Genomic DNA, 25,218 nt, shown 5'->3' with positions numbered 1-25,218 from the left:
CCCGGAGCCCCTTCCTGCACCCTAAACCCCTCATCCCCGGCCCCATCCCGGAGCCTGCACTCCCAGCCCAGAGCCCTGACCCCCTCCCACACCCCAACCCTCTGCTCCAGCCCTGAGCCCCCCCCAAACCCAGAGCTCCCTCCTGCACCCCAAACCCCTCATCCCTGGCCCCACCCCAGAGCCTGCACCCCCAGCCCAGAGTCCTGACCCCCTCTCACACCCCAACCCTCTGCTCCAGTCCAGAGCCCCCCCAAACCCAGAGCTCCCTCCTGCACCCCAAATCCCTCATCTCCGGCCCCACCCCAGAGCCTGCACCCCCAGCCCAGAGCCCTGACCCCCTACCGCACTCTAACCCCCTGCCCCAGCCCTGAGCCCTCTCCCACACCCTGAACCCCTCATTCCTGTCCCCATCCTGCAGCCCTCATCCTCGCACCCCAACCCTTTGCTCCAGCCCTGAGCCCCTCCCACACCCCGAACCCCTCATCCCCAGCTCCCTTGGGTCGCGGGCATCAACAATTGTCTTCAACTGGGTCGCCAGAAAAAAAGTTTGAAAACCAGGCCAATAATGGACCCAGCCAGAACCCCCCTCCCCAACGCTCTGTGGATTGGGAGCCAGATTCCCAGACACCATCTGTTGGTCCGGCAGAAGAGGGCTGCCAGCCTCCCCTCCCCTCCCCTCCCCGCCCCCCAATTTCGTAGTCCTCAGGACCCAAATATTTCCTGCATGCCTCAGGCCTCATTCCCCGCCAGGAGCCCTCCTGCGCGTCTCGCTCTGTGCGCCAGAGGGGGGTGTTCTCTCCCCTGCTCCTCGGGGCGGGCCGCGCACAGCGGAGGCGCAGGCAGAGCGCAGGGAGCCTCTCACCTCCGGCTGCCCCCCATCAGCGCCAGGGACAACCGCGGGCGGGGGACGCGGCTGAGCATGGCAGCGGCGGCGCTGCAGGGCAGCCGCGCAGCTCCCTCACCGCTGGCGCCGGGCGCCGGGCTCTTCCTCGTGGTCTTCCCCCTCTTCCTCACCCTGCGCCCCGGGGCCGCCCAGGTGGGGCCGCCCGACTCCGGGGCGCTCGGGCTCAGCCTCCATCCGCCCTATTTCAACCTGGCCGAGACAGCCAGCATCCGGGCGACGGCCACCTGCGGGGAGGAGGAGAGCGGCGGCGGGAGGCCCCGGCCGGAGCTGTACTGCAAGCTGGTGGGCGGACCGGCCGCCTCCCCAGCGGGGCACACCATCCAGGTACCTCCCCTGGCTGCGGCGGGGATCCCCGGCCGGAGCGCTGGACACACTGGGGGGGGGGCGGGTTAGCGGCCTCCGGGGCATGGCACACGGGCTGCCCGCCCTGGAGAAGCAGGACAGGTGCGCGCCGGAGCTCCCTGCCTTTCATTCCCCAGCCGGTGGCCCGCGCGGCGCCACCCCGGAGAGATTTTGCGAGGGGAGGGGAGCGCAGCGGTTGGGGGTTGAGCTCAAGAAGGGCCAGGTTAGCTTAGGCTTAAAAGCCTAGGTGGGCCCGGCTGGCAAAGTGCCCACCGGAATCTCAGCTCCCCCAGAGTCTAAGGGTGTTTGGGTGTGGTGGGGTGCGGGCCCTTCTTTAGGGAATAGGCAAGAGGTGACACTTGAACTCAGGACCGCACCTTGCCTGCACGGCCCCTGCCCACAGGGAGCGCTTTGTAGTCTCCTCAAAGCTTGCAGTATAATATTGTTTGACCTCTAGTTAAAGACTAACACCCGGTAAGCAACTGATGGTGGCGGTTACTTTCAGCCATGTTTCCCTGAATATTTTAAAGTGGCTCAGGTTGTATTGTGGGGCAGGAAGACAAGCCAGGACCCAGTGATCACATTACTGTTTGTAGGAAAAAATATAGGGAGCTGGAGAAGAGGGGCATATGTATGCTCCTGTATCTTTGGGTGTTTTCCCTCAGCCCTCCCCACACCCTTGCTTTGGTGTTCGAAGAGCTGACAGATGTAACCTCTGGAACCTAGTTTCCTCTGTGCTCAGGGAAGGAGCCCAGCTGCCCAATCTCACTTACTCAGTTTTTCTGAATAGAGTTTGGAAAGCAATCTCCCCTCACTCCACCAGCCTGGAAAGCTGCTTGGTGCAAGAGTTAGTGGTGCAGGATCACCTTGCTGTCCCAATCCCTCCCAAGCACTGAAGGGTTGGGCAGAGTAGATCAGATGCCTTACGGCTTTCATGCTTGTTCCCATCCCCAATTCTTCAGTGCTGGCAGAGGTGTGTAATAATAACTGCTGCATCGGGGAAGGGCCCTCTAGGCTATGGAGGGGGAAGTGCCTTTTAATGTTGTATTAAGAAGACCCAGTGTTTGTCCTGGTTTTCACAAGTACTGAATCCTGAGCCTCATAATGTACCCCTTGAGCTGCTTGTGGGATGATGCCAGAGATTCCTGTGGGAGTCGGGGTGGTGGTGGTGGGGGGAGTGGGGTTTCCTCTCTGAGAAGAGAGTGTGAAGGGTGGTGTGGTATGAAAGGATGATGATAAAGCTGCAGATGCTGATCTGACCTATCTGGTCAAGAGAACTCTGTGCACTTATGACAGCCACAAAGAGAAAAAAAGAAAGCAAAATTCCCAGGGGTGGGTTGATAGAAATACACTTTCCCCAGGTGGTTTGGAAGAAACTTGTGTGAACTTGTCTGTCAGGAGGGTGAGGAAAAAGGAACATTAACCACTGATCCAATGCAATGGACATGCAGTATCAGCTCTGACAATACATTACTACAGGGGAGATGTTGGAGATAGTTTGACAAACATTCTCTAGGACTTTCAAAGGAATTTGTTTTGGGGTGGGAGTGAGGGAGAGCGTTAGAAGAGGGTCAAAATAGGATTTAAAATAGGTTGTTACAGAATTATGGGGTCAAACTTGTGACTACAATTGATAGAAGAACTAGGCAAGTCATTTTTACAGGAACTTGAAGAGGGGGTTATGTTGTGTCAGTTTTATTTCAAGAATCATTCCTGTTTGGAGGGAGTTTCTCTCCATAGTTTTTTTTCAGGGGAAAGATCAAGAGGAGTGTGCTATCCTCAACACATGTAAATAGTGCCTTTCTTCCATATCACACTATAATCTATTTTTAATTGACTTTATATTTCTATAATGCCTTCCATCAGAAAATCTTAAAGTGCTTTACCAATACTAACAAACTGCACAACTTTCTGTTTTACAGATGGGAAAACTGGGATGTAGATTAAGTGACTAGACCAAGGTCACAAAGGAAGTTTGTGACAGGCAGGAATACCTTCGCTCTTAGTTCTGTGCTTTAATCATAAGGCTATCCCTTCTCCCTTACATATTCAGCTGAACCTTGATGTTTGATACTTGTTTAAAACAGACACCACATAATTTGAATAGACAATGCAGCAATCTCTCCCTATTTCTCAGCAGTGCTTTAATAGCAGAATAATATAGTGTGATCTCATACTACTAACATTATATGAAGTATTAGAAGTCATTAAATATAAACTACAAATACAATCAAATCAGTAAACAAAGTTAATTCTGTGATGCAGTATCCTTGCTTTCTTGTCTTTTGTCTTTTTATATACTAATACCACTTGTAAGTGTGAATTAATGAGGTTTTACTGTATGTAGGGAGAGGATAGAAAGAAGGAGAATTCCCTTTGTTAAATATTTACCTTACAGATCCTGGGTTAGAGGCCAGTTGTGGTTTGTGCCTAATCCAAATTCCTGAAAAAATTACTGATAGCTCAGCCCTGGCTCAAGGAAACATGTTTTGCTTCTTACAGTATTTGTATAAACGTGGATACAGCAGAGTCTCTCTCCAGTTTCAACAAAGCCCCATTGAAATACATAACATGAATACTTCTGTAGTTTACCAGCAGTTGTTGTGATTCAAGAGGGGTTGGAAATTCTTCCAGAAGGCCAGGGAAATTCAGCCATAGAAAATATGATAAGAGCACAATGTACATATTATCAAACTGCTCCACCTTAAATAAGGGAAGAGAATCTCTCTTTTCGGTTAGACTTGCAAAAATGAACAAAAGTGCATTAAATTCCTATGAAATCTTAGCTCATAAGATTTAAACAAACACACACACATTACATGCAGTACTATGTCTTTAAAAATTCAGAGAGAGAATAGCCACAATAACAAAGAAATTCCAGGTTAAGGTGATACTGTGCACTTAACTCCCTCTGTTATGCCTTACTATTGAGGTATGTACAGGGCTGGATTGTGGCTGGCCCTGCACAGGTTTGTAAGTGCAAGGGGAGAGGGTCCAAGGAGCTTCTCCCACTCATGCCCAGTTCATGGGGTAACCACAAAGTGGATGGGGAGAGGAGTCACTGCTCTATGCTAGTGCCATCACTAGCCTCCCCAAAGAGGATGAGGAGGAGCAGAATGGTCCCACCTTTGCACTCTGGTGCTAACCTGGCATCCTTAGTGTACACTTTCGCTGCATGGCATAGTGTTTACTGGAGTTTGCGCTCCCAGGGAGCTCCAGAAAGAATTCAGTGAGAGTCATCCACCATTCCTTCTGGGGTTTCCACTGCAGTGAGGCCCCTCCACACAACTCATCTACCTGGCATGGGCTGAGCCTGTAAGGCACTCTCCAACCCACAGTATAGCATACAGTCTATTTCCCTTAATCAGCATATTGGTAAATTGGCCATTCGCTAAATTAGGATGAGTTTCAGTGAACAGATTCAGTGCAGTGCTGTGCATTTCAGTGATTCAAAATGATGGATAGATGGCATGTCTGGGATTGGCTGATAGTAGTAGTGCGCAGATGTGAATTAGCATTTGGTAGCGTACCTGGCCTGCTGCGTGGCACGTAACTGTCAGATATTATTGTGTAACCAAGTCCTGCAACGTGGTTCTTTTCTGTTGTGTAGATAGGACCTTTATCTTCATTGGGTGTAAATTGTGCACATTGGCATACTTCCATAGATTGCTTGTTGCAGTTTCAGTTTTCAAACTGAGATCACCATTCTTCACACTTGGGAGAACTGCAGGAGATGAGGATAATTAAATCACTAGCAAATGCACACCTGCCCTGGTGATGAATTCAAGCCAAAATCAAACAATGTCTTGAGGCTCAGTCTCTTGAAATCGAGACACGTGCAATCTACCAGATATGCTTCAGTGTGGAATGCCTGTAGATATTGCCAGTGGGAAGCAAGGGAGAATGGTTTGTCCAACAATTTATTTTCCTTCATTTCTTACTTGCTGTTTTGTTGGCAGGTCTTGTGGAATGTACTTTACATAACTGAAACTCCAGCTGTTGCAGGATCATTCTTTGAATTATGTATTGGGAAAATTATTAAATCTTGAGTTCAGATCTTCAAATGCTGCAGTTTCTTTAAAATAACCCATCTCCCAACACATGCATTTTATAGTCCTAATTCAGTTTTCAGTCCACTCTCATCTTTACTTTAAGGCTATCACCAGAGTGTAGTTTAAAACTCTGAAAATACACTAGGAAGAACTGTGTTAAAACAAGGCTGTTGCTGCATAGTTCTAGCATGACCAGTGTGGACATGGATTTCTTTTAAAGACTTATGCTTCAATATTGTTATAAAACCATGCTCTGGTCACTATTACACATTGTTCTTTCTGGTTGTGATAGAAAATGGTATCACTGACCCTTAGTGCAGAATGACAAGTTGTGTCTACATTGACAAACCTCACTAATGCACAGCCTGAGCTTACAGTAGCACCCTGGTTTACCTTGGTCCTCTGTACATAAGTAAAACCAAACCAAGTTCTAGCATGATTGGAGGAGCATCATGTTATTGCATAATCCCTGGATAGTTCATCAGCCTATGTACATGGGGATTTGTCCATGCCTTTTTTCTAAATGATCCTTGACATTCTCAAGAGTTAATCCCTGACCCAGGCTGACAAGCACAGTATTGACGGACACAAACTCAGATTCATCATTTCTTGTGAAGTCTCTAGCGTTGTATGCTATACTTGTTCAGGAATTGTCAGAAAGGGGGGCAGCTGCACCTGCACAGATGTTGACAATGGTTTAAATGCTAGTGTAGACAGGACCAAATCATTTTCAACACTACATTAAGTCTTGGATGAAGTCTTCTTGAAATAGTGACAAACTTAGCCTTGTATCACAAGCGCTAACCAGTTGTTGACACTGTGGTGCTGCACCCTTTGCTGATGGCAGATACAGCATGTTCTGGTATAGACAAGGCTCACGAGCTGCCTTTATTATAATTTCTACATATACAGTGACCCCATACATGTTCACAACCCTTAGATACCACAATAGGTGTCTTAGGTTGTGTCTACACTAGACTTCTTTGGGAAATCTCCAGCCATTGTACCAGCACCAGGGCAGCTTCATCTGTGGTAGCAAAGGTGGGGGCAGAAGAGTAGACATGATGACAGTGCTGTCCACTGTGTCAATTATCCCTGAATAGAGTAGGTCTAGATGATATGGTGGTAAAAACGCTGGTGAACATGCATGAGTGTCCTGTCTCCACTCTTGCTCTCACCTTTGCTATCATCAGTGGAGCTGCACTAGTTTTAGTGTAATGGTGGGAGATTTCCCAAAGAAGTTTAGCATAGTCAAGTCCTTAGAAAATCATTAGAATGATAGATACATAACTATTGGTAGTTGAAATAAATTGCGCTCTGTATGTAAGGTTCATAGTGTGTGGGATACAAGCCTCCCTTAAAAAATTGTTTTCTTTTTTCATGACAAAGGTTCAGATTCTGCAAAAACTTGTGCTCGCAAAGGGTCTGTGCTAGTTGATCTCTTTAAAGTATTTGGGTCTAAAGTCATACAAAGTTGACCTGGACAGATGTGACTATATATTTTTGTTTTATTTTAATGTTGTCTCTGTAGATATCATGTATGAAGTTGCCAGATATGTATTTATTTTGTCTGAAGCAGAATAATTTTAACTGAAAGGACACACAATGGGGAAAAGCTGGTGTGGGTGCATGTAGCGAAAGATGGTTATTTACACTTCCTTGTCTGTCCTTTCTTTGCTTTGTGAAGTTTTTTTGTACTTAGTTTTGCAGCCAAATTATATGTATCAATGGAAAAAAAAAAACTTAAAAAGCCTGTATAATGGTCCTGAGTAAAAAGATCCCCATGCAAAATATAGATGAAGTGTTCCAAAAATGAAGTATAACAGAATTAAGAGGCGAAATGATAAACTGACACATGAATGAGGGGGTGGGGAATGAAGAGCAGGCAGGTAGGGTCGATAAAAAAATAACATTACTGGAGTAGAATGTGATGGGGAAGGAGACCCTTGGAAATTGACTTTACTAATTTTAACTATTTAACAGTATTTGGATAGCAGAATACAGTTTTATGAAGGAAAAACTATAGCTTGATTAACCCCACTAGCAGATAAATTAGAAGCCAATTAGATTTTCTCATTATTATTCCTTTACAGTATAATAGGTTTTATATATTATCAGAGAGAGACAGGGGATCTCCAGAACTTGGTTTTAATTATATATTTAAAGGGCTGGATATCAGCCTCCATAAATAAATGCTTTAATTGTCTTAAAAGGCATTTCTCCAGATTTGCATGTTCTTTGGTTTTTCTTGGGGTGCATTTTGTCAGAAGTTCATGTTTCAGCACCAAAACATATTACACAGCCTGACATGGACAGAACTTGAAGAAAATTTTTAGTATAAGTTAATGTCCACTTTAGGCCTTGTTTACGCTAGTTTTTGCAACATTTCCCACTTTTGTTAACACCAGTTCACCTTTTTCAGGTCTTGTCTACACTTGTCTGTAGTGATGCTGCAGCACTTCAGTGAAGATGCTATCTATGCTGACAGGAGAGCTTCAGCATTGGTATTCTGCCTCCCCAAAAGGCAGTAGCTGTACTGATGGGAGAAGCTCTCCTGTCGCCATAGCACTGTCTATACGGGGAGTTTGGTTGGTAGAACGGTGCTCAGAGGTGTGAATTTTTCACACCCTGAGCAATGTAGTTATACCAACATAAGTTGCTAGTGCAGACCAAGGCCTGGTCTACACTACGAGGTTAGGTCGAATTTAGCCGTGTTAGGTTGATTTTATACACAAGCAACCCCATTCTGCCGACCTAAAGGGCTCTTAAAAATGACTGCTGTACAGGGAGAACTGGAGGTCCTGGTGATGTCAAGGAACTATGACGTGATCGGAATAACAGAGACTTGGTGGGATAACTCACATGACTGGAGTACTGTCATGGATGGTTATAAACTGTTCAGGAAGGACAGGCAGGGCAGAAAAGGTGGGGGAGTAGCCCTGTATGTAAGGGAGCAGTATGACTGCTCAGAGCTCCGGTACGAAACTGCAGAAAAACCTGAGTGTCTCTGGATTAAGTTTAGAAGTGTGTGCAACAAGAGTGATGTAGTGGTGGGAGTCTGCTATAGACCACCGGACCAGGGGGATGAGGTAGATGAGGCTTTCTTCCGGCAGCTCACGGAAGCTACTAGATCGCATGCCCTGGTTCTCATGGGTGACTTTAATTTTCCTGATATCTGCTGGGAGAGCAATACAGCGGCGCATAGACAATCCAGGAAGTTTTTGGAAAGCGTAGGGGACAATTTCCTGGTGCAAGTGCTAGAGGAGCCAACTAGGGGGGGCGCTTTTCTTGACCTGCTGCTCACAAACCGGGTAGAATTAGTGGGGGAAGCAAAAGTGGATGGGAATCTGGGAGGCAGTGACCATGAGTTGGTTGAGTTCAGGATCCTGACGCAGGGAAGAAAGGTAAGCAGCAGGATACGGACCCTGGACTTCAGGAAAGCAGACTTCGACTCCCTCAGGGAACAGATGTCCAGGATCCCCTGGGGGACTAACATGAAGGGGAAAGGAGTCCAGGAGAGCTGGCTGTATTTCAAGGAATCCCTGTTGAGGTTACAGGGACAAACCATCCCGATGAGTCGAAAGAATAGTAAATATGGCAGGCGACCAGCTTGGCTTAATGGTGAAATCCTAGCGGATCTTAAACATAAAAAAGAAGCTTACAAGAAGTGGAAGGTTGGACATGTGACCAGGGAAGAGTATAAAAATATTGCTCGGGCATGTAGGAATGTTATCAGGAGGGCCAAATCGCACCTGGAGCTGCAGCTAGCCAGAGATGTCAAGAGTAACAAGAAGGGTTTCTTCAGGTATGTTGGCAACAAGAAGAAAGCCAAGGAATGTGTGGGCCCCTTACTGAATGAGGGAGGCAACCTAGTGACAGAGGATGTGGAAAAAGCTAATGTACTCAATGCTTTTTTTGCCTCTGTTTTCACTAACAAGGTCAGCTCCCAGACTGCTGCGCTGGGCATCACAACATGGGGAAGAGATGGCCAGCCCTCTGTGGAGATAGAGGTGGTTAGGGAGTATTTAGAAAAGCTGGACGTGCACAAGTCCATGGGGCCGGACGAGTTGCATCCGAGAGTGCTGAAGGAATTGGCGACTGTGATTGTAGAGCCATTGGCCATTATCTTTGAAAATTCATGGCGAACGGGGGAAGTCCCGGATGACTGGAAAAAGGCTAATGTAGTGCCAATCTTTAAAAAAGGGAAGAAGGAGCATCCTGGGAACTACAGGCCAGTCAGCCTCACCTCAGTCCCTGGAAAAATCATGGAGCAGGTCCTCAAAGAACCAATCCTGAAGCACTTGCATGAGAGGAAGGTGATCAGGAACAGCCAGCATGGATTCACCAAGGGAAGGTCATGCCTGACTAATCTAATTGCCTTTTATGATGAGATTACTGGTTCTGTGGATGAAGGGAAAGCAGTGGATGTATTGTTTCTTGACTTTAGCAAAGCTTTTGACACGGTCTCCCACAGTATTCTTGTCAGCAAGTTAAGGAAGTATGGGCTGGATGAATGCACTACAAGATGGGTAGAAAGCTGGCTAGATTGTCGGGCTCAACGGGTAGTGATCAATGGCTCCATATCTAGTTGGCAGCTGGTATCAAGTGGAGTACCCCAAGGGTCGGTCCTGGGGCCGGTTTTGTTCAATATCTTCATAAATGATCTGGAGGATGGTGTGGATTGCACTCTCAGCAAATTTGCGGATGATACTAAACTGGGAGGAGTGGTAGATACGCTGGAGGGGAGGGATAGGATACAGAAAGACCTAAACAAATTGGAGGATTGGGCCAAAAGAAATCTGATGAGGTTCAATAAGGATAAGTGCAGGGTCCTGCACTTAGGACGGAAGAACCCAATGCACAGCTACAGACTAGGGACTGAATGGCTAGGCAGCAGTTCTGCGGAAAAGGACCTAGGGGTGACAGTGGACAAGAAGCTGGATATGAGTCAGCAGTGTGCCCTTGTTGCCAAGAAGGCCAATGGCATTTTGGGATGTATAAGTAGGGGCATAGCGAGCAGATCGAGGGACGTGATCGTTCCCCTCTATTCGACATTGGTGAGGCCTCATCTGCAGTACTGTGTCCAGTTTTGGGCCCCACACTTCAAGAAGGATGTGGATAAATTGGAGAGAGTCCAGCGAAGGGCAACAAAAATGATTAGGGGACTGGAACACATGAGTTATGAGGAGAGGCTGAGGGAGCTGGGATTGTTTAGCCTGCAGAAGAGAAGAATGAGGGGGGATTTGATAGCTGCTTTCAACTACCTGAAAGGGGGTTCCAAAGAGGATGGCTCTAGACTGTTCTCAATGGTAGCAGATGACAGAATGAGGAGTAATGGTCTCAAGTTGCAGTGGGGAAGGTTTAGATTGGATATTAGGAAAAACTTTTTCACTAAGAGGGTGGTGAAACACTGGAATGCGTTACCTAGGGAGGTGGTAGAATCTCCTTCCTTAGAGGTTTTTAAGGTCAGGCTTGACAAAGCCCTGGCTGGGATGATTTAACTGGGAATTGGTCCTGCTTTGAGCAGGGGGTTGGACTAGATGACCTTCTGGGGTCCCTTCCAACCCTGATATTCTATGATTCTATGATTCCTCCCCGACGAGGGGAGCAGCGCTAAAATCAACCTTCCTGGGTCGAATTTGGGGTAGTGTAGACGCAGCGCTGTGCAATTTGATGGTATTGGCCACTGGGAGCTATCCCAGAGTGCTCCAATATGACTGCTCTGGACAGCACTTTCAACTCCGATGCACTAGCCAGGTGCACAGGAAAAGCATCGGGAACTTTTGAATTTCATTTCCTGTTTGGTCAGTGTGGCGAGCTCAGCAGAACAGGTGACCATGCAGTCCCAGAATCACAAACGAGCTCCAACATGGAGTGAATGGGAGACACAGGATCTGATTGTAGTATGGGGAGAAGAATCTGTGCAGGCAGAACTCCGATCCAGCAGAAGAAATGCTGATATATATGCCAAAATCATGCAGGGCATGGTGGAGAGAGGCTACACCAGGGAGGCACAGCAGTACCTACCAAAAGACGAAGGCGGCAAATGGTCTCTCCGGGTCAGAACCCCAGACAGGCTGCTTCTATAATCAGCTGTATGCCATTCTAGGGGGGGACCCTACCAGTACCCCAACACTCTCCGTGGACACCTGCAAGCCTCACCAGCCTCACACAACACAGATGAGGATTTTGTGGAGGAGGAAGAGGAGGAGGAGAATGCGCAGCAGGCAAGTGGAGAATCCATTCTCCCTGGCAGCCAGGACCTTTTCCTCACCCTGAAGCAATACCCTCCCAGGGCCTATTGTTCCCAGACCCTGAAGGTTGAGAAGGCACCTCTGGTGAGCGCACATTTGTAACGACACTACAGGGGTTAAAAGCAATTGTGTTTAATGTTTGATTTACCCTGATCAATTGGGATGCATTCGCGGCCAATACAGCTAATGGAAAAGTCTGTTAATGTGTCTGGGGATGGAGCGGGAATCCTCCAGGGACATTTCCATGAAGCTCTCCTGGAGGTACTCTGAAAGCCTTTGCAGAAGGTTTCTGGGGAGGGCTGCCTTATTTCATCCTTCATGGTAGGACATTTTACCACACCGAGCCAGTAGCAAGTGGTCTGGAGTCATTGCAGCACAAAGCATGGTAGCGAATGGTCCTGGGTTTTGGTCGCATTCATATAACATTTGGTCTTTATTTTTCTGTGTCAACCTTAGGAGAGTGATATCATTCATGGTCACCTGGTTGAAATACGGGAAGTTTTGTAAGGGAACAGTGATCCCCTCTGTTTGGTGATCCCCTGGGCATGCTGGGCTGTTTGTGCGTGGCTAAGAGGGATCATCCCAGAGAATAGCCATGCGGGGAGTGGGAGGGGGTGTGCTGCACATCTACCCCAAAACCGCAGCCTCTCCTTTAAAATGGCAACCGCAGCCCCCCCTTTTAAACAGCAAACACAACCGGCATTGGTTGCTATGGGAAAGGAGGGCGCTGCAGTTTGAAACCATTCCCACATGTTATGAACACGGAAGTAGCCAATCCCACATACCCTTTGGCTTGCCATGGTTACCTGCGAACTGAATTTAGTTGCTCAGCTGTGTGTGATGTGTCACCATACCAGCAGGCGCTCAATATAAAAGGCAAAATGCAACCTTGTACCTAAAACACATGTGCTGTCTGCTGTGAATTGCTTCATTCACTGTGAAAGAGTCTCCCTTTTGTTCTCAGGAATGTATCTTCTTAAAAGTCTACTCTCCCTTTTTCCACCCCCTGCAGCTGCAAATGCTTCCATGTTCCCCGCATCAACTCCGTCCCTGAGGTTATCGCAGATTAGAAGGCAAAAAAAAAAACGCACTCGCGATGATATATTTTCAGAGCTCATGCAGTCCTCCCACACTGACAGGGCACAGCTGAATGCTTGGAGGCATTCGGTGGCAGAGGCCAGGAAAGCATACAGTGAGCATGATCGGAACACGCAGGAGGAGATGCTGAAGCTAACGGGGGAGCAAACGGACATGATGAGGCGTTTGCTGGAGCTGCAGGAAAGGCAACTAGAGTACAGACCACTGCTGCAGCCATTGTGTAACTGCCTGCCCTCCTCGCCAAGTTCCATATCCTCCTCACCCAGATGCCCAAGAACACGGGGGGGAGGAGGCTCTCGGCACGCTGCCACTCAACTCCAGGGGATGGCCCAAGCAACAGAAGGCTGTCATTCACACAAGTTTGATTTCTAGTGTGGCTACAATTAGCAATGTGGCCTTGTCCTTCCCTCCTCCCCCACCCCACCCCACCAGCAAACCCTTTGCACACGCAGGCTTCCTTTTACTAGTCAGCGTTGTCAGTGATCTCAAGTTTTTTTTAATAAAAAATGAATAGATTCAGAACAATAGGGACTTTATTTCCTGTGCCAACTGTGGTCGAAGGTGGGAGGGGGATTGGCTTACAGGGAAGTACATTCACCAAAGGGGGCAGCTTTGCATTAAGGACAGACACACACAACTGTCACACCGTAGTCTGGTCAATCATGAAACTATTTTTCAAAGTCTCTCTGATGAGCAGCATGCCTCGGTGTGCTCTTCTAATAGCCCTGGTGTCTGGCTGTTCAAAATGGGCTGCCAGGCGATCTGCCTCAACCTCCCACCCCGCCATAAACGTCTCCCCCTTACTCTCACAGATATTATGGGGCACACAGCAAGCAGCAATAACAATGGGAATATTGCTTTTGCTGAGGTCTAACCTACTCAGCAAACTGCGCCAGCGTGCTTTTAAACATCCAAAGGTACATTCTACCACCGTTCTGCACTTGCTCAGCCTATAGTTGAATTGCTCCTCACTGCTGTCCAGGCTGCCTGTGTACAGATTTATGAGCCATGGGAGCAAGGGGTAGGCTGGGTCCCCAAGGATAACTATTGGCAATTCAACATCCCCCATGGTAATTTTCTGGTCTGGGAAGAAAGTCTCTTCTTGCAGCTTTTAGAACAGCCCGGAGTTCCGAAAGATGCAAGCATCATGCATCTTTCCCGACCATCCCACACTGATGTCGGTGAAATGGTCCTTGTGATCCACCAGTGCTTGCAACACCATTGAGAAGTACCCCTTGTGGTTTATGTACTGTTTGGCAAGGTGGTCCAGTGCCAAGTTAGGGATATGCGTTCCGTCTATCACCCCACCACAGTTAGGGAACCCCAATGCAGCAATGCCATCCTCTATGACCTGCACATTTCCCAGAGTCACTACCCTTCTTAGCAGAAGGGTATTGATTGCCCTGGCTACTTGGATCACAGCAGGCCCCATGGTAGATTTTCCCACTTTGAATCGATTCCTGACCAACCGGTAGCAGTCAGGCATTGCAAGCTTCCACAGAGCTATCGCCACTCGCTTCTCAACTGTCAGGGCAGGTCTCATCTTGGTATTCCTGCGCTTCAGCGTGGGGGAAAGCAACTCACAGAGTTCCATGAAACTGACCTTACGCATGTGAAAGTTTCGCAGCCACTGGCAATCATCCCATACCTGCAACACTATGCAGTCCCACCAGTCTGTGCTTGTCTGCTGGGCCCAAAATTGTCATTCCACTGTATCAACCTGCCCCAATGCCGCCATGGTATCCCAGTTGCCACATCCCATGTTTTCAGGAATATCTGTGTCCATGTCCTCCTCACAATCTTCGTCATGCTGGCGACTCCTAGCTAGGCTCTGCACATACTGCAGGATAATGCGTGAGATGTTTGCAATGCTCACAAAAGTAATGTGCAGCTGAGCGGGCTCCATGCTTGCCATGCTATGGTGTCTGCATGGATAACCCAGGAAAAAAGGCGCAAAATGATTGTTTGCCATTGCTTTCAAGGAGGGAGGGAGGGGAGACTGATGACATATCCCCCAAACCACCTATGACAATGTTATTACCCCATCAGGCATTGGGAGCTTAACCCAGAATTCCAATGGGCAGTGGGGACTGTGGGATAGCTACCCATAGTGCATCACTCCGTGAGTCAATGCTAGCTATGGTATTGAGGATGCACTCCGCTGACCTAATGCGCTTAGTGGGGACATGCACAAACGACTGTATAAAATCAGTTACTAAAGATCAACTTCTATAAAATCGACCTAATTTCATAGTGTAGACATGCTCCAAGCCAACATTAAGAACTCTGCTGTAGGCCAACTGCTGCTAGTGTTTTGTATATTATGCCATCTAATCTTGTGCAAAGGAAAACTAATTAAAACAGTTCTTAAAGTGCTGGTACTAGCCGCTGACCAGTCTAGACTAGGGCTGCCAAATGTTAACAGTGGTGGAACTGAACCTGTGTTAGTAACAGTGTACTCGAGGCCAAAATATGGCAGAGGAATCTGTCTCTGAGATTCACTGATCTTAGGAAGAGTTAGTACTTCAACAAACTCTGGTTCCAGATGCTTAGGTAGTGATTTCCACGCCAGTTCAGTTGTCTGACTTTCTTTAAAGCTTGGCAGCAAAAATGTACTGCTTAATATTACTTTTTTATTTAACTTAAGTGACTTTAATAGAGTATAATGAGTTTAAGCTTTAACACAGGTTGTCATAATTTCAAATTTAATTCTAAATAGATTCATTTTTTAAAATAAACCCATATTTACATTAAAATATGATTTAAATTAAAATATCTGATTTTTTTAAATAAAAAAACCCAGATTTTTTTTTATCTGCCCTGCTCTATCTCTAGATTTGGTATGTGGGTGTTGGTGACTTATGATGTACAGGAGATTAGACTAGGTGATCTGGTGGTCCCTAGTGGCCTTAAATTCTGTGATTCTCTGTGCCTCCATTCCCTATCTGTAAAATGGGTATGTTAGTACAGTAAAAGCTGTTTTATCCGGCACTTCACCAGCTGGAAAGCTCTATAAACCGGCATTTCTGATCTTCATTGAAAGTCCAGTTTATAGTCCAGTTGGCGCAGGGCTGGCAGGTTGCTGGGGTGTGGGAAGGGATGCGGAGCGAAGGCTCTGAGAGGGAGTTTGGGTGCGGGAGGAGGCTTGGGGTGCCAGATCCAGGGGACACTCACCTCAGGCAGCTCCCTGCAAGCAGCAACCTGTCCTGGCTGCTGCTAGGCAGAGGCGCGGCAGGTGGCTCTGCATGCTATCTCCGCCCGAAGGCGCTGCCCCCACAGCTCCCATTGGCCAAGGTTCATGGCCAATGGGCACTGCAGAGCCAACACTTACGGGGGCATCGCGCAGAGCTGCCTTCTGTGCCTCTGCCTAGGAGCAGCCGGGACAAGTCACCGCTTGTGGGGAGATACCTGAGGTGAGCGCCTCCCAGATCTGATACCCCAAACCCCCTCCGACCCCCCTGCCCTGAGCCCCCTCCTCCACCCAAACTCCCTCCCTCCTAGTTAACTGGCATTTTTAACTTACCGGCATCCCCCATTCCCCCAACATGCTGGATAAAACAGCTTTTACTGTACTTCTCTTGCTCACAAGGGTGTTGTGAGGATTAAATATATTTAAAAAATGGTGAGGTGCTTAGATACTATGGCATTGAGGGCCATATAAGTACCATAGAGCATAGATAAAGAGAACTAACACGTATACAGAGGACTACTTACACATTGTTGGAGTTGTTCATTTTGAGAGGTGTGGAAGGGCCAGTAACCTTGTAATAATGCAGGCTGTGAAACTGAATCCCAGTAGAGAACTGACTATTTTGAAATGCAGATTACTCTGCTCCTGGAGCATGCTAGGAAATGGGAAGGAGTCTTGGTTTTTTTATAAACAGGGCCTCTTTCTCAATTCTTAGAAGAATGAATGGGGGAAAGATGGAAGTTAAAATTCCCATCAGAGATGGGTTTTTTTGGAGGGGAGGAGATTCTGAGAGGAAAAGTGTCTCAGCTATTCCTTGGTGTGTTTTGTATGTTAGTGTTATATTTTGCTTCCTGTGTTTTGTTTCACCTTTTAGCAGTTTAGGCATGTTGTTTATTGTTTTTTAATAAAGACTGTTTTAAATGAAAGAAACCAAATCTAAATCTCTGGTCTACTCTTGCCATCTACTATGAAAATGGAGAACCCCAAAATACTGTAGACTGTGGTATCACTGGCATAACTTGTACTCTTCAGAATCTGCTGCTATTAAAATTCGGGGGATGTCTGTAGCATTACCCTGTTACCTGCTAACTCAGAAGTCCACATGCAGAATCCAGTATGCAAATAGTTTGAAACCCCTTAAAAGTTTTGGCTCCAGTGAATGGATTACAATATTACAAACATAATGACAGACCTGATGGCAACTTCAGCAAAAGTGTAGGTTTTGAGTATGTGCTTAAAATTAAATGAGGGGTTAAGGCCCGGATCCTCAAAGGTCATTAGGTGCCTAACTCCCATTGATTTCAATAGGAGTTAGGCACACAAATACCCTTGAGGATCTGGGCCTAAGTGCTTTCTTGAATAAAAATGGACTTTGCACATGCGTACATGCATTGCTGAATTGGGGCTTGTGTGCATATCTTGATGTCATCGCAAAAGTGGGCCTTTGATAATTTTACTAAAATGTCAGTAAAATTATTAATATCAACATGCTCTACTGTAGTTTCTTTGGAAAGAGGTTAGAACCAGAAATACACCATACAAAAGCAAAACAAAATCTTACCACACACCCAGTCAAAGCCCTACCTAAATATCATAGTTAGCAGTAGGATTCATCATTTATAGTTTAATGGAAAGATGTGTCTATATTCTAAGTCAGATCAAACTGAGCATAAATCTTTTGTTTTCTTGTCTTTCAGGGACAGTTTTGTGACTATTGCAATGCAGCTGATCCCAATAAAGCTCACCCAATAACCAATGCTATTGATGGAACTGAACGCTGGTGGCAAAGTCCTCCTCTCTCTTTAGGCTTACAGTATAATGAAGTGAATGTCACTTTAGATCTTGGACAGGTGAGTACGTGATCATTTTATGTGGAGCGTTAATGGGTTTGGCCATATTCTGTATCAATACAAAGGCCTTACAGTAGAAAGATGAAAATATTTGAATTAAGAATCTTGGTCTGCCATGTGATTCTTTTGTGGTTTATGTTCTGTGATTGTTACAGATTTAACTTTACTTAAGTGACTATCTTTCTCAGGAATGTTGACTCTGGGTTCTTGCCACAGACAGTATATTGATTGCTATGAATTGGTGCCACTAGAATCTAAACACAATTAATTAATCTAAAGCTGCATAGGATCACTCTCCAGCCGCCCAGCTCTGAAGGCAGTGCAGAAGTAAGGATGGCAATCCTGCAACCCTCCTACTTTAGCCAGATTTCACGGTCCATGACGCGTTTTCAGGGCCATGAATTTGGTAGGGCCCTAGTCACAGGCCATGTCTTCACTGCAGAGTTAATTTGGGGATTGGCATATGGATTAGCCTAGTCTAGGTGTGAACGGCCACACTGAAAAGCCATATCCAAGTTAGAAATCATAGAATCACAGAAGTGGAAGGGACCTCAGGAGGTCATCTAGTCCAGGACTAAGTATTATAGACCATCCCTGACAGGTGTTTATCCAACCTGCTCTTAAAAATCCCCAATGAGGGTGATTCCACCACCTCTTTGGGCAATTTATTGCAGTGCGTAACCACCCTGACGGTTAGGAAGTTTCCGAAATCGCCCTTGCTGCAATTTAAGCCCATTGCTTGTCCTATCCTCAGAGGTTAAGCAGAACAATTTTTCTCCCTCCTCCTTGTAACAACCTTTTATGTACCAGTCTTCTCTTCTCCAGACTAAACAAACCCAATTTTTTCAATCTTCCCTCATACTTCATGTTTTCTAGACTTTTAATCATTTTTGTTGGTCTTCTCTGGACTTTCTCCAATTTGTCCACATCTTTCCTGAAATGTGGCACCCAGAACTGGACACAATACTCCAGTTGAGGCCTAATCAGCGCAGAGTAGAGTGGAAGAATTACTTCTTGTGTCTTGCTTACAATACTCCTGCTAATATGAGGGTTTTGTGTGTGGACTGGAGCCAGGTTAGGGGCAACACCTGAATAAGAGCTCTGGAAACTTCTGCAATGAAGACCTATTCATAGAAAGTTTAGGACGTCTGCTTTGCCTGCTATTGATAACATTGTTTAATAATTCGTCAGTTTAAGGCTGCACAATGGTAACGTGATATTCAGAAGTAAGTATACAGCTAATGTTGATGTGTGAGCTTCCTTTACCTTCTAAGGTACAGACAGGATATTTTCACTCCAACGCATAAATGCAATAATTATTTTTGTGAATGTATGAAATATCTCTTAATTTTGTTCTTTCCTTTATTTTAATGTTGTTAGGTTTTAAATAGATTTTCTCACTAGGCAAACAGCGGCTTTGTGAGGCAGTTAGATTCCAGTTTCTCCCTTTCTCTGACACGCAGCACAACAATCCTGAACCCTAGAGCTGTGGGCACCCTGCAGCATTCTGTATGTGATATAATGTAGTTTGCAAACTGAACCCTACCCTTTGGTTTGCAGTCTACCAACCTCTTTGTGTTTGAAGGTCTCCAATCCCCAAAGGTCCCAAGGAGCATCCTGCCTATTTCTCTCCCCAGGCTCTAACCCCCCAGATGCTCCTTGCTTCTACTAAAAGCACTGGGCCTGCTATGTAACCTTTGCTGTCTATGGAGAATCTGGTGGCAGATGCTTGATCCATCTCTTTTAGATGTTGGATGCACCCCTCCCTTCGTATTTTTGGGAAAGGATGCAGGCTGTGTGCTCTCTGTCCATCAGACTCTTCAGAGACTACCTGGTTTATATGGTTATTTCCCAGTCGATAAAGGTTTTCTGGGTAGAAGGCTCTGTTCTCCTTGCTACTCCAGCACACTTGACAGAGATGGCCGCACGCTCCTGAGCGTGGGAAATAAGGAACCCCAAGAGCCGATAGGCTGATGGCTTTGGGTCTTGTGGTAGTGGGGAATGCTTGTAGACATGGGGGTATGTAGGAAAGATAGGTCGGTGGGTTCTTTTCCCACTTTATAGACTTAGTCCCACTCCTCTCCTTCAACCCCAGGATCAATTTGAATCTGAGGTTCACTCTTAGTATTTTGCATGATACTCACATACCTGCTCCACATCAGTCTGATGTGTATAAAACATTCTAATAAAAGCCATTTGCACAGTGTTATTAATGGAGAAGACGTGGTAAGGGCTGTGGCCCCAAATACAGAAATGTGCATAAGCACAGGCCTAATTTTAAGCATGTGAATAGACCCATTAGTTTCCATGGAATTACTCACCTGCTTAAAGTTAGTCACTTGTTTAAAAGTGTTGTAGAACTGGGGGGCTGTAATACTGAAAGGAAGAGGGGAATATGTCTAACCATGCTAGGGGACAATTGCTTTACCCTTTATTTTAACGCAGTGCAAATCTCCCCGCTGATGAAGTGCACAAATTGTACCGCACTCCCATCATATTGACCAAGAATAAGTATATTAATGTATGTAAATGTATTAATGAACAACAGTGGCTCAGTTATGAATTGGTCATCAAATACCCACAGTTAGAGGAAGCAGAGTTATACATAATATTAAATGCTTTTCAAGTGCTGTGTTCCTGCTATTATACATTTTAAGACTCTCCATGGAGTCGCTCACTTCCTATGTTAATGTCATTGTTCAGAGGACATTTTTCGTATACATCTGTTCTATGAGAATGTTTGAAAGCTGGTTAAAACAGAAAACCACTCACTGGTGGTTCCATTTCACGAGAGACTGGGATGGTTTTGAAAGTCTAAATCCCTCCAGGATCTCAAAATCTGCCTATGCAGAAAGTAACATTTTGTTATTGTGAGTGCAGCCCTTGTGTTTTCAGACTCCTGAATGCAAAAATCCTGTCATACTTTTCTTTCTGGCTGGGTGTATTATAGTTATATTTTTCCAATCAATCACCATTCTCCTGAAAAATAAGACCAGCGTAATGCTGCTACCTGAGGCAATCTCTCCCTCGTGATAACATGTCTACTTACACTGTGGCTGTTCCTAACTTGTTTTAAGGTTGCTGGTACGCATTGTTGCAGCCTCACTCTTGCTTTTAATCACTGAAGCGGACCAGTTTCTTTCAAAATTGGTTTCTGCATTTTTTGTCTCTTTGAATCCAGAACGTCTGCCTGAAGTTCATTAATCTGCACTTGACTCCCTGGGTTGCCTAATTTTAGCAGATGTGTCTTCAGATTTGGCTTCCAGAGAGATTAAACTCTTCAAACGCCCATCAGTCGCTGCTCTAATATTGACAGGTTTCAGAGTAGCAGCCGTGTTAGTCTGTATTCGCAAAAAGAAAAGGAGGACTTGTGGCACCTTAGAGACTAACCAATTTATTAGAGCATAAGCTTTCGTGAGCTACAGCTCACTTCCTCAGATGCATATCGTGGAAACTGCAGCAGGCTTTATATATACACAGAGAATATGAAACAATACCTATTCCCACCCCACTGTCCTGCTGGTAATAGCTTATCTAAAGTGATTTCCCTTAGAAATCACTTTAGATAAGCTATTACCAGCAGGACAGTGGGGTGGGAATAGGTATTGTTTCATATTCTCTGTGTATATATAAAGCCTGCTGCAGTTTCCACGATATGCATCTGAGGAAGTGAGCTGTAGCTCACGAAAGCTTATGCTCTAATAAATTGGTTAGTCTCTAAGGTGCCACAAGTCCTCCTTTTCTTTTTGCTCTAATATTGTCCTAAGTATCTCAAAATTTTCTGTTCTGAAAAGAGGAGGTGAAGGTGCAGGAGAGCAGCATAATGGTGGCTGCTGAGAAAAGGATGTCTGACAACTAAATTTATTTTTTAAAAAAGATTTGTCATTGCTCTTAGTTATGCTTGGTCTCTTTACTGTGCTTTATTGACAGTAACGTAAATGCTCAAATGTCCAGACGCAGTAAGATTTTGTGCACTAAATAAAAAATGTGCTATGTAATTTCTTCCATATAATCCTTTAAATAAACTTCTATGGTAAATGGAAGCTATGGAGTGGACATCTGCTATGTCAAAAATACTATTTTTCTCTCTTTAAGTAAAATATGATATTTTCTTTAAACCATAGGTTCTTAACCTGAGGTTAACAGACAGATGTCAGTGTGTCATAACCATCTAGCCTTCCTTTATGGCTAGATGGCTGAAACTCTTTTCTATTGTAACATAGAACCATGGTATGGAAAATGTTGAGAAACACTGTTAAAAGCTGATTTATAGTTCATCTTTCAGTGATAATGCTAGAGAAATATCTAGAAGACCAATTCAAAAAATGTTGCTGAGATTCCTTTGTGCATAGATGCATATGGGTCAAATTTTGCTTTCCCTTACTCTGTGTATATTTGCAGTAACTCCATTGTCTTCAGTGGAGTTCTTGTGGATTTCAGCTGGCCTCATTGTCTCAGGAGTGAATTCTGTGTGCATGTGTGCCTACGTACACAGACACAGTCATCTCCCCAAAGTAAAAGGTCAGAACAGCATAGAACATACGAGGAGAAATGATTTGTGGTGGACCTGAATCTCCAAGAAAAAGATTGAGCACAATGCAGTTTACTGTTTGTTTTTTTAGTGCTGTGTTGCTGGAGCATTTGGCATCTCAGGAAATAAATTCTCATAAAAGTGAAGAATTTTCATCTTGCATGTTGGACTTGGATTTTTTATTCTTGAGTACTTTCCAGAAAATCACTGCATGGCAACCTCCTGTGTAACAGGCCTCTCCAATGAGCGGAGAGCATAGCCCTAAAGTACTTGGTGAAACTAATTGCTTCAGCAAACATGGTGCCCTCATCTAGCAACAGGGATCAGGTCCCTGCTTGCCTTCAGATCAGGAAAACATTTTTTAGATTTTATTTTTCCATTATCACATCTGTACCTTATATGGGCTGTAAATAGACCAACAGCACCATGAAAATGGTGACAAAATCTCTCCAAGTAACTGTGTTGCAATACAGTAGTTATGTATTTACTTTCTATGGTATGAATCCCTTTAGTATATGAGCACCTCACAAATATTATTGAATTAACCTCACATCACCTCTATAAAATATTATGGTCCCTATTTTCTAAAAAAGGGAAACTGAGGCACAGAGAGCTCTTGCCCAAGATTACACAACCACAAGCAGAAAAGCTCAGCAACTGAGATTCAGCTCTTGGTTTACACTGTGATCTTGCTTTTATCCAGTTTTACAGCTAAATTTAATGTTAATTAGTATTCACACCTCCCTCAAACCAACCAAGAACCTTAAGCCAGTGGTATGATCTTTGGAAGACTTGAGGTTTTTACAAGTTCTGACGATAATGAAGGTTTTAAAATATTTAAACATTACTCACAACTTGGCAAATGGTGTGAAGTGCTTTTACACTAGGCACTTTTTGTGGGTTGAATCTGTCCTCTGTGACTAACCCTTTATGTGCTCAAATTAGCAAGGCTCTGCTGAGACTATTAATCAGCTGTCTGGTTACATGTTGTGATTTAAAATCTCTTCTCTTAAATCTGACACTTTATATTAGTAGATTGCAGTGTTGTAGCTGTGTTGGTCCCTGGGTATTAGAAAGGCAATGTGGATGGACCAACTTCTGTTGGTAAGAGAGACAAGCTTTTGAGCTTACACAGAGCTCTGTGTAAAACAAGTGTCCAGTCTTGCAGTCTTTTTTCCCAGGCGAAGCTCCCATTGGAGATTTGCCTGGTCGATGACTGTAAGATTCAATTCACAAAAAATAATAATTTGTCACATCTATAGCACTTTGCAAGTGAAGATTTTAAAGCATTTTTAAATAATTAAGCATCACAAAAATCTCCTATGTGAAATGAGTAAGGGATATTCAGGAATCAATTCACTCACCATGGAAGTGCAGCTAGCTCTGGTGTGGTGTGCAGCAGCTCTTGAAGAGCACAGATGAGTTCTATATATAACATTAGGACAGCAGTTGAAGAACAGTATTATATTCTCTTGAACGTGCAGGGGGATTTTCAGATTGACATAATGGGCTACATTGCTTTCTCACAGACCCACATGTAGAGGTTTCTGTGTAGCATTGTCCCTTTGGCTGGCTCTCTGGAGTTGGGATCCTCATGGAGTTGGGACCCTCATTGGGGACTTTGGGGGCCTGGAAGCAGGGCTGTATATCACTGCCTCAGCAGTACCACAGCAATTAGGCAGAAAAGATCATACAAACTTTCCCATCCCCTGCCTCTCACTGCATAAGAGAAACTTGGTTCTGGGAGCATCAGCTTGCAGAGTAAGTTGTGGGAGTACATTTCCAAAGGAGCTGTGTTGCCTGGGAGTATGAGAAGGAACACTGGGGGCCCTAGGGTTGGCATGGAGGTACCCCACAACCCTCCCACACTTGGCTCTTTCCCTAAGGCAGTGATTCTCAATCTGTGGCCTGCTTGTGGCCCAGTCAGCACATAGCTGTGGCCATGTGACATCCTCAGGACCGTAATCAGGGCATGGCAGGAGGAGCACCTGTCTTGGATGGGGGTGCATAAATGGGGCAGTGCAGGATCAGGCCCAGCATCCGCTCCCATGCAGGATTGGGCCCAGCGGAATAAGCCCCCGCCCCCATCACCTGGCAGGATTGGGCTCAGCAGCATCACCAGGAGGCCAGGGTGCTTAGCACATTCACAGTGTCTTGGGTCCAGTGACCCTGGCTGAAGCAGGCTTCCCGGTACTAGGACTGCAGCGGTGGGTGGGCTGTAGCCAAGGTAGGAGATCAGCAGGTGCAGGGAGGGAAGGTGCAGGGTGCTAGGGCTGCAGGGCACACAGGGAGAAGGGTGCTGAGGTATGGGAAGGAGGCTAGGGCCATGGGGAGGGGAGTACAGCTGGTGTGTGGGGGTTAGATTCTACGTGGGGGAACTGGTGACTGGGGGCAGTCGCTGGATGGGGGGGTTGAGTGCTGGGGGGCATTCCTTGGGGGGGTGCTGGGAGTTCCTGGTGGCAGTTGCTAGGTGGTGGGCTGGGTGCACTGGGGGCAGACCCTGGCTGGGGGACTGGATGCTAGAGAGGTTAGTTCCTGGAGCGGGGAGGGAGGCTATTCTGCCCTGGACAGGTCACCCTGTCTCTGCAGGGCAGGCCGGTGTGCCAGCCCAGTGTTTGTGGAGGTCTGAATGCTGGGGGGGATAGTCCCAGGGGGAGTTGGGTGATGGGAGCATTCTCTAGTTGTGGGGGCAGTCCCTTACTGGGGGTGTTGAAATGAAAGGTACTACATCGATTTGAATCGTACTGCTGTCATGTAACAAATACAAAATCTTTTTTTTTTTTTTTTGGTAGATATACAGGTAGTATACATATTGTGTGGATGCAACCCACATAACATACAGAAAGCTGCATATGCGGTCCATAATTGTAAATAGGTTGAGAACCACTGGTCTAAGGGATCCTGGCAGTTTGGGGGCAGGCTTGTTACCCATTCTTTGGGAGAAAATCTTTTCCAAGTGCTGAAGTGATTTTGGAGTTTTCCTCATCTCTACAGGTT

At 45.8% G+C, this 25,218-nt stretch overlaps 1 protein-coding gene across 1 annotated transcript in view; it reads left to right on the top strand.

Moving 5' to 3' along the window:
• Positions 1-806: 806 nt before the first annotated feature.
• Positions 807-25,218, top strand: part of LAMA3 (laminin subunit alpha 3) — a 190,989-nt gene continuing 166,577 nt past the window's right edge. The window contains exons 1-2 of the mRNA XM_084621252.1: positions 807-1,228; positions 17,538-17,690. Coding sequence (XP_084477378.1) covers positions 920-1,228; positions 17,538-17,690 — 462 coding nt within the window. The 5' untranslated portion in view covers positions 807-919. The remainder of the gene's footprint in view (positions 1,229-17,537; positions 17,691-25,218) is intronic.

The sequence above is a fragment of the Lepidochelys olivacea genome (assembly GCF_965140295.1).
Source record: "Lepidochelys olivacea isolate rLepOli2 genome assembly, chromosome: 2".
Classification (NCBI taxonomy): Eukaryota; Metazoa; Chordata; order Testudines; family Cheloniidae; genus Lepidochelys; species Lepidochelys olivacea.
Note: the sequence above shows the minus strand (reverse complement) of the source record. Positions and strands in the feature narration are given on the sequence as shown.